General features: G+C 39.9%; 1 protein-coding gene across 2 annotated transcripts in view; it reads left to right on the top strand.

Moving 5' to 3' along the window:
• The window catches only part of STX19 (syntaxin 19), an 8,644-nt gene extending 2,520 nt beyond the window's left edge, over positions 1 to 6,124 (top strand). The window contains exons 1-2 of one of the 2 annotated variants that reach the window (XM_072399394.1): positions 3,291 to 3,412; positions 5,135 to 6,124. In XM_072399394.1, coding sequence (XP_072255495.1) covers positions 5,191 to 6,054 — 864 coding nt within the window. In that variant the 5' untranslated portion in view covers positions 3,291 to 3,412; positions 5,135 to 5,190 and the 3' untranslated portion in view covers positions 6,055 to 6,124. Of the gene's footprint in view, positions 1 to 3,290; positions 3,413 to 5,134 lie in introns of those variants that run through there. The other variant, XM_072399386.1, reaches the window with a different exon arrangement.
• The last annotated feature ends 3,875 nt before the right edge of the window (positions 6,125 to 9,999 follow it).

The raw sequence follows: 9,999 nt of genomic DNA on the forward strand, positions 1-9,999 counted from the left end.
TAAAACACAAAAATTGCAAATAATGTCCACAGTTTTCTGCGGACCTCCAAAATTTTCTCACAGACCACTGGTTGGCGAACACTGCTCCGGAGGGTTTCTTAAGCAAAGAGCAATTTTTGCCTCCCAGGTCAGTTTAATAGATACTAATAAACTTTTTGGCTATCTGTAAAGGTGACATTCTTCCCATTGGCCAGCAATGTAAGAGTCAGTCCACTGACAACCAGACTAATATACTGTACACTGTGAATGTAGTAATTATAGCGGTGGTTACTTAAACAGGAATTAAACCCATGATTACTAATTGATGACCATCTTTGGTTATCTTTATTAACTGTGTTAGGATGACATAACTCCCGCATATTTATTACTGGCATGCGCAGGGGGAAGCCGGAAGTTCCATTTTTCCCTGGCAGCCAACGCTGAAAATTTGGCAGCTAGGCAATGAACAGGCAACTAGGAGCAGTTTGTACACATGGGACATCACATCACATGGGTTATTTTCTATAATCACCAATGTGTTAAAAGTGTCACTTTAGTCAAGACCTGAAAGTTATTTTCATGGTTCTCCAATGTAAAAAGGTAGAAAAAGGCTGATAAAGCATATTATTTTCTAGAATAAGATATAATAGAACATCACAAATTTATGTAAAAAAAACCTACATACAATAACATACTAATAAACCAATAATAACATAATATGTTTGCAGTATAGGACGGGATCATTGAAATTGTTGGTTGTAGCTGCTTTCACTCCCAGCTATTTGATGATTGATATTAAGATGACTGATGGTGGGATAAATAACATCACAGTACGTAGACCATTCCACTTATAGAAACCAAAGTATATAAGTAGAGTATGCATCATGTCAAGTAATAAGTATCTATAATCATCAGATGTTTGTATAGAAACTTGACTTGTATGACTTTCATATAGCTGAAACCAGAGTTCCTTTGCCTTGTCCTTATCGTGTCCTCCCTTGTTCCTGTCAGTGTTAACTCAGCAGCAAATGTGTAATGTGTACGTATGCTAATCAGCACTTTATGTGTGTAAGGGAGTCATTCTTTCTCAGTACATGTATAGCAATTAACCCATTAGGACTTAATTAGAACAATAGTGTCATTCCTTACCCACCCTACCAATAATAAAGAATGATGTAGGGGATGGCTGACAGCAGGGTGCAATTACAACCCAGGTCACTTATCCTAAAGGATAAATAAACATTAATTACCATTAATTACCAACTGAAAGTGTGATCATTAGTTGAATGCTGACTATAAAGCATGGAGAAAATGCTATAATAATTCAGAATATGTTTATTTGATTTAGCAAGTTTTTATTTATTCTTAAAATTTTTTAGGTATTGTAGTATTAAAAAGTTAATAAAGTCGGTTAATACATTTTCATTTTTAAATAAAAACATGTATTAAAAAGAGTAAAAGATGTGCAGAACAAAAATGTCTGTGCGTTACTATGGCCATCAGTTCAGGGTCTGAGCAAAATAGGCCTAATTTATCAAAGCACTCCAAGACTCTAAAAGATAGACTATCATAGGAGAACTCTGGACCTGGAAACCTGGAATATATTTCTTAAAATGTGTTTGCTCTTAGTTGGTAAGGGTTTTCAAATCCTGGACCACATTCATTTAAGGTTTGTTGCATCACCCAGATTCTCCCATGATAGTCTATTTTCTCCAGTCTTGGGGAGTTTTAATAAATGAAGCCCAATATATGGCTGTCTAGATCAGCCATTTTCAGCCAAGGTTCTATAGAATGCTAGGGTTCCTGTAGAGCAGGGGTAGGCAAACTTTGGTGGCCACTGGGCCATTTCAGGGGTGGGCAGGAGCACACTGGGCCGGACTCTCTCTTGAGTCCTGCCCCAATAGCTCCACCCCCCACCAGGAACGCCCCCTGAAGGGAAATCACTCTCCTCCATTTGCATTGCGGAGGAGATGGATTTCCCTTCGGGGTGTGTTCTCTATTTACCCCAGCGGCGGATTTGTTCTATTCTAAAGCCCCTGTCTGATCCGGCTGGCAAACCGCAGTTCCAGAGCCGTGGGTTGTTGGTCGGGATTAGGCCGGGTCGGCCAGGAGGCGTTAGGCTGGAACAAACTACCGGCTAGGCTGTATCTAGCCTAAAGGGCAGAGTTTGCCGACCTCTGCTGTAGAGATTACCGGGGCTTCCTTGATCTGTGGATGACTGACCTTCCATTTGCTGGTGCCCGCATAGCTCTTGAGCTTAAACACCACTTAGCAGATCAAGCAGAATGACACCAAAGATCAATTTATCTGTCTTAGGGTATCATTCGGGCCACCATTGTAATGGGAGCATTCTTCCAACTGACCATTAAGGTAAGGGTCCCATTTTTCTCACTGACACCCGTTGCATTGACCTTATCAGAGAATTTTTTAAGTGGTTCTCCCAAGGTAAAAAAAAGTTGAGATAGGTTGGTCTAGATGGTTCAGGATGTGTTTGGCAATGTGGGCAGTGGACATAATGAAGTTGACTAATACTACGGACTGCTGGACTACACCAATATTCTCTCTTATTCAGACAAGGAGAGTGGGAAGTGTTCTATAGTCCAGCAGAGCTGACAACACTGCCTGAATTTTAGCACATCAGAGGCAGTCATCTTGTCATCTCCCCACAGAAACCTTTAGAGGCTCCTTCCATTTCTGAACGGGATATTTGTGTACCTGCAGTGTGTTCACAAGACACAAAACTTAAGAGGTTGTTGGAGATTTATTGTTACTATTCTGCCTCTACATATGCGTTGGGTTAACAAAATAGAGAAAACATAAGAGGGTCTATTTATAAAGTAGTAGCTCTAACATTCACTGAAACAATTTCTTGTGGAGAATCTTCCAGATCTGTGTTTCAATGGCAGTACTGGATTCTCCACCAGGAAATTAGTTCAGTTAGTTTAGTTTTCTGTTGCTACAGGGAAATCATGGAATGGTTTTATCCAAGACATTCCATAGCATTATCTGAAGTCCACATTCACATGACCTTGTCCTGAACTTTTCAGGAAAATTACAAAGTTACCAGGAGCAGAAGTAATTGTGTGAGTTGGTTTGAATTGCTGTGTGTTTTTCAAACTTAAGTGGAATGGGAAGGGTTGAGTCCAGTGTTTATTCTCAAGCTTTTCCTGGAGCCTGAAAAGCCTGGGGAACACAAGTGTCAACATTTATAGACAATGTGAAGATAGAGGATTCCTAAAGCTTCCAGGTACGGGGTGGGGGCAGTGAGACCGCCTTTCAGCAAGCAGCCAATCACTACGTGTAATCTCTGTCACAGGATGCAGTGGTGGTGACATCACCAGTTTTTCTAGGCTCTAAATTAGCCAGCACCATATATTTTGGAGAAGCTGTGCAGGGAAAGGATTGAAAGTGAAGGAGAGGAATTTCTGGAGAGGTGAGAAGCAGCGGGATATAAGGTATGGGGGTTTCAGGAGGTAGGTAAGCATTCTTTTGACAGACACTACAACTTTAAATTACCTAGGGACAAATTTTTTATTATTATTGTTATTATTATTTTTAAACAGGATTTATATAGCGCCAACATATTACGCAACGCTGTACATTAAATAGGGGTTGCAAATGACAGACGAATACAGACAGTGACACAGGAGGAGAGAACCCTAACCCCTGATTACAATCTAGAAGGTGGGGGAAGAAACACACAATAGGATGGGAGATAGGTAGTGGTGGGAAGTAGTGACAAGTTCAAATGACAGAAGAAGACGGGTAGGGAAGTTTGAAAAAATGGGTTTTGAGCGCTCTTTTAAATGAGTAGAAAGTAGGAGCAAGTCGAATAGGACGAGGAAGACCATTCCAGAGAGTTGGGGCAGCTCTAGAGAAGTCTTGTAGCCATGCGTGTGATGAGGTTATAAGTAAGGAAGTCATTAGTAGGTCATTGGAGGAGCGGAGAGAGTGGCTCGGGGAGAAATTTTTTACCAGCGCAGAAATGTAAGTGGGACAATAACTGTGGAGGGATTTGAAGGCAAAGCACGGGAGCTTGAATTTGATTCTAAGGTGAAATGGAAGCCAATGAAGAGAACTACAGAGGATTCAGCAGAAGAAGAGCGGTGGGAAGGATGGATGAGTTAGTAGAATACCAGAAAGGAGGAGGTTACAGTAGTCCAGACAAGAGATGATAAGAGCATGTACAAGGAGTTTGGTGGTCTTTGAGGAAAGGTAGGGGTGGATTTTGGAGATGTTGCGTAGGTGAAAGTGACAGGACCTGGAAATGTTCTGAATATGGGGGGTAAATGAAAGGGGAAAATCAAAGGTGATGCCAAGACAACATGCCTAAGGGGAGGGATAAATAACAGTGGTTAGGGGGGATGATGATGAGTTCGGTTTTATCCAGGTTGAGTTTCAGGAATCGGTCAGACATCCATATATAGATGGCCGACAGGCAGCATGAGACCTTATCCAGGACTGAAGGAGACAAGTCAGGGGTGGACAGATAGATTTGAGTGTCATCAGCATACAGATAGTAATATAAGCCAAAGGAGAATATGTGACTACCGAGAGAGGAGGTGTACAGAGAAAAGAGAACGGTCCAAGAACTGAGTGGGTGGGAGAGAAGGAATTACCATTTTAAAGAAACTTGAAAGGAGCTGTCAGACAGATAGGAAGCAAACCAAGAGAGAGCTGTGTCACTGATTCCAATGGAGTGCATGTTTTGTATTTGTATATTTAGTACATATTGTCTACAAAAAAATTATTGAACCTATTTATGTGCCTATATGTTCTATATATTCTACCAGCCTCAAAATTTTTAACATAGGGGAATCCTTGAAATAACCTTCAGGTCTTCAGGGAACTCCGGCTATAATTACTATATCCACAGCTCTTAGTACATTAGCATGGTGGTCAGTGGGAAGAATGCTTCTTACATTTCTGACCAGTAGTAAGAATGTCACCCTTACAAATAGCCAAATTACGAATAAACTGACCTTAGAGATCCAAATTGCGTGATAAATCCCTGGAAACCTCTGAAGGAACACTAGAGTTCCACACAACCCTGGATGAGATACACTGCTTTGTACCAATTATGGATGTAAAATAAACATGTAGATTACCTCTTACAAGCAAATACCTGTAACTTTTTTTTTATTTGATTTTCTAGGTCACAGAGATTATCTATGATTAGAGTGACGACTACTTCAAGTATTTAGAGTAAAAATGAAGGATCGCCTTCAAGAACTGATGCAAAGGGCAAAAGAGCTTGAGGTATCCCAGGAAACTGATAATGTCCGAGAAGAACACATAGAATTTCAGCAGCAAGCGGTCATCTTTGAACGGGAGCCTGTCATTGAGTGCTACTTACATGACATTAAGAAAGTGCAAAATGAAATCAATGAGCTCTCGCAGAATGTGGCAAAGTTTGGGCAACAGCAGCGGGTGCTGGTCTCCTCCATGAGAAGATTCAGTGTTCTGAAGAAGGAGAGCAATATTACACATGACATCAAGCTCCAAGCAGAGAACATTAAGAACCGTCTGGATAGTTTATCACTACAAGTGAAAAAAGCAGAAACAGACTTTGGCCAATCTTCCAGTATTGCCAGGATTCTAAAAACCCACCATGCTGCTCTGTTCAGAAGATTTCAGACTGCAATGATTCAGTACAATGACACAATTGCTGTAAAGCAAGAAAAATGTAAAACATTTATCATAAGACAACTGGAGGTGGCAGGAAAGGAAGTAAGCGAAGAAGAAGTAAACAATATGGTGGAACAAGGCAAATGGGACATCTTCAATGAGAACGTGCTCACCGAAGCAAACATCACCAAAGGACAATTAAATGAAATTGAGCAAAGACACAAAGAGCTGATCAGCTTAGAACATCAAATAAAGGACTTAAGAGACATCTTCCTTCATATATATATCTTGGTGGAAGAACAAGGGGAAATTTTGAACAATATTGAAATAGCCACTTTAAATACAGAGGACTTTGTACAAAAGACCAGCGAGAAATTGAAACTGGCTGTTAGATACAAAAAGAAAAACCCTTGCAGGATGTTATGCTGTTGTTGTCCTTGTTGTTAACTTCTGATATTTGACTTATTATGTTTACATTATTTAATTTTGTATTAAAACGAGATATGTACAATCTTAATTGAGAAATTGTGATAAACCTCCTTTTACGTGGGTTAGGAGCTTGAGCCTACAGGTAGGCAATAATGGGTTTATACAGCTAGACTATACAAACAAATATTGGTGATGTACTGAGGTGTACAGTGTAATACAGGTGCTGGAAATAACCAGTATTCACTTTTCAATGGCTAGACTTCAGGAAAGAAAATGTGGGTTGCTATTATTCTTCTTCTTATTATTATTATTATTGAACAGGATTTAGATAGCGCCAACATATTACTGTGCTGTACATTAAATAGGGATTGCAAATGACAGACTAATATAGACAGTGATACAGGAGGAGAGGACCCTGCCCCGAAGAGCTTACAATCTAGTAGATTGCTATAACGAATCACTATATTCTGAATAACATTGGTGTCTGTACAGGTTAAATTATTATTAATAAAAGTAAACTTTGTTTTTTAAAGCGTTATTATATTACGCAGCACTGAAAATTAAATAGATACAACAGACAGATACAAACAATGACACAAGCCTACGAAAGAGCTTACAATCTATAAGGATGGGGAAGTAGCACACATAAGTCCTGCTGACTATAAACTATAAAAAGCTGACTACGCTGGCCTGTGCATGAACAAGATTCCTCCATACACCACTCTGGTGTATGGAGGAATCTTGTTCATGCACAGGCCAGCGTCCATATTGAATGGATTTTAGGAGAAGTCTTATTAAATACTGATCAGAACAGGTGTTGTTGCTTGGATTAAGGTCAGTTGCAGAATCACCTGAACATCCAACATTCCTTTGGTTTAGTAACTGATGTAAAAAATGTGCTGTAAGTTGGTGCAATGGTACACACTGGTCAGCACGCCCATTGACTACTTGTTGTCAGGGGTCTATCAACATTTCAATCAAATATTAATCAAGCTCTTTCTGGGTTTTAAAATATTTTATTTAGATCCTATATTATTTTTGGATTTACATTTTTTCTATCAAAATGTCTAACAACGTATAGCCAGCTTTAGCCAAGCGAACTGTACATGCAAGAATCGGAAATAAACAATCAAATTTAATTTAATAAAAACTGTGTAGCGCTATGAACAATTATGTTTGTGCAATTGCTCAGTGGTTAGCATTCTGGCCTTTGCAGCACTAGATCCCAGGTTCAAATCTCAGGCAGGAAACTATCTTTGCAGGTTTGCAGGTTCTCCCCGTGTTTGTGTGGGTTTCCTCCAGGTACTCCAGTTTCCTCCCATGTTCCAAAAACATGCAGTTAGGTTAATTGGCTTCCCCCCAAAATTGTCCTCAGACTGTGGTAATGACATATGACTATGGTGGGGACATTAGATTGTGAGCTCTTTGAGGGACAGCTAGTGACATGACTAGGGACTTTGTACAGCACTGTGTAATATGTCAGCTCTTTATAAATACCGTGAAAAAATATTAATAACAATAATTATGATCATGAATGTTTCCAGAGACAATTATGTAACGTCGGTAAGCATTCGCTCCTTTATATGTCTAATCAAGCAGACCCTTGTGCTACAGAGTTCTCTGTAAATCTATAGGAGGCAACCCAATTCTAGAATGAAGATATACCAAACCCAAGGCAAAGAGCCAGAAAAAAACAGCTGTTTTTCCTACTGTTTCCTGCTATTTTTTTTAAACATATCAAGTTCTGAGATTTACTTTTTCTGACACTGTGCTACTTTGTGTCACTTTGCTACAATCAGTATGCTCCCTGCACTGCACAATATGTGTCTGACTCTTTTTGCTACTTTTTCCATTCCTAGTCTGAACTTTTCTGTACAGGAACTGCAGAAGGGTGATTCAAGTATTTACCCTGCACAAAAAAATGTATTAATGCATGCTGAGATACATTATTTACATTATGTGTGGTACATTTTCTGAAGGCCAGTTTTAAATATAATTTTATAGGTATCTTGCTTGTTTTTTAACTTATTTAATTTGCAACAAGCTAAAGTTTCTGGTGGTTCCACACTACCAATAACATATTTACCAATTTCACTTGGGAGACAGTAACTAGTAATGCTATACTGAAGCCAAAGCTCCAGAATGAAAGCCAGGGTATATTTATGCTATTTATATGGTATTTATACTCGCTGTGTCCACATGGTATTAACACATTGTCTGTGCTTTATCTTAGGGGCAACCGAGCAGCCAATAACCAGCCCTGAACACTGTCATGGGGAATTCTGTGCTATCTTACCTCTGTGTAAAGCATTTCTGTTCTATGAGGGGTAGGGGGGAGGACAAGCTAATGGCTCCCTGCTGTACTTTCCTCTATTGGAATGAACAGTGGTGGTTTCCAATCTGTCACCACGACAGATTGATGAATGACATCGGGGGACTTCTGTACACAAAATGTTTGGCCAAAGTTGAGCATGACCATTCATCTTGGATGATTATTATGTGATTTGTGTACGTAGCTTTAATTCCAACACCAATCACCACTGAAACTTAAATAAGCTATGTTTAGGGTCATCAAACTAATTTCTATTTTTTTTCTATATAGCAGCATGCCTGTAGAAATCATAAATCATGACATTGCCTCCCACAGCATTCCTCACTTGCATTAATGTCAGTAGAAAAGTGATAAATGTCCCTGTCACACTCCTATCTTCCCAGTGACTTCTCCTCCATGTCATTGGTGTTGATATGCTCCCCAAAAGGAGCCCCAGGTCCAAACTGTTATTCAGGTATCCAAGCCTATACATCCAGCACCTACTCAAAACCAAAGCCCCTCCATCGCCACTTAGGGGATGCTAACATTACTTTAACCCAGGCTTAGATTTTGGGGTGGCAGCAAGGAAGACAAAGAAGAGCCTATATAGACACGGGAATGATGATAGATCTGAGTGGGAAGAACCCAACTGGAAGGGATCTCGGTTTCCCAGGAGCACCTCATTGTAATCTTGTACAGCTGGTGGTGAGGAGAGATGAAACCAGATGAGTTCCCATTCAGTGCCCCTGCTACTTGTACATAGACCTAACATTGGCTGTATTCAGGAATGGGTGGTGGATAAAAACTGGAGATTAGGGGAATTATATTGAAAGCCAGCAATTCCACCTGCAGTTGCCAAAAGCCAAAAAGTTCCCACCTACATCAATTTACATTCAGTGCAACTGACTCTTGCCTTACATACCTGTTGGTAGATCAAAATGACTTTGTACTACAGAAATTTAGACTTACTATGGTGAACTATCACCTTGCAATGAATATTTCACTTAATATTTTGTGATTTTTTTGTTCACTTTGCGAAGATTACCCAATCATGTGGAGGTAAATCTAAAGAAATAAAACTTTACCATGGTTGTAGTTAGCAGATTTTTAATCTCATTTACTAAACTAAGTAAAATATACTTTGCAAGGGAACAATTGACTATCGGATAATTTACTGTATTCGCTAAAAGTTTGTATTAAATTTAGTAAATCAGTGCCATCTAGCACTCTATCTCTACTACCTGCAGATGGCACTATGCCGCCCTCAGGAGCAATTGCAGAATTTTTAAGGAGGAATAACTTGGGTATAGGCAAGCAGGTTTCAGAGCCTGCAATAATCCCAGCAAGTGTTAGTGCCAGCAATCATGACCTCCAGAAATAACCCCAGGCCCCAGGAAGAACCCTGAGCTATCAATAACCCCTACCCAGCATTGTCCAACAATAATAAAACCAGCAATATTTCCCCTGGTCTCCCTACCTTTGGTCTGCTTCTCCTGTGGGTCTTGAGAATCCTTCCCTGAGACCAAACTGTTTACTTTCCCCCACATTGGGCTCCCTCTTCACTTCCTGTGTCATGCCCTGTCTCTCTCTTGGTAGGGCCCAATTCTGGGCCATGGATGTGAGAAATCAAATCCTCCTCTTCTATGCCAAAC

Source organism: Pyxicephalus adspersus, chromosome 1, assembly GCF_032062135.1.
Source record: "Pyxicephalus adspersus chromosome 1, UCB_Pads_2.0, whole genome shotgun sequence".
NCBI classification, from domain to species: Eukaryota; Metazoa; Chordata; class Amphibia; order Anura; family Pyxicephalidae; genus Pyxicephalus; species Pyxicephalus adspersus.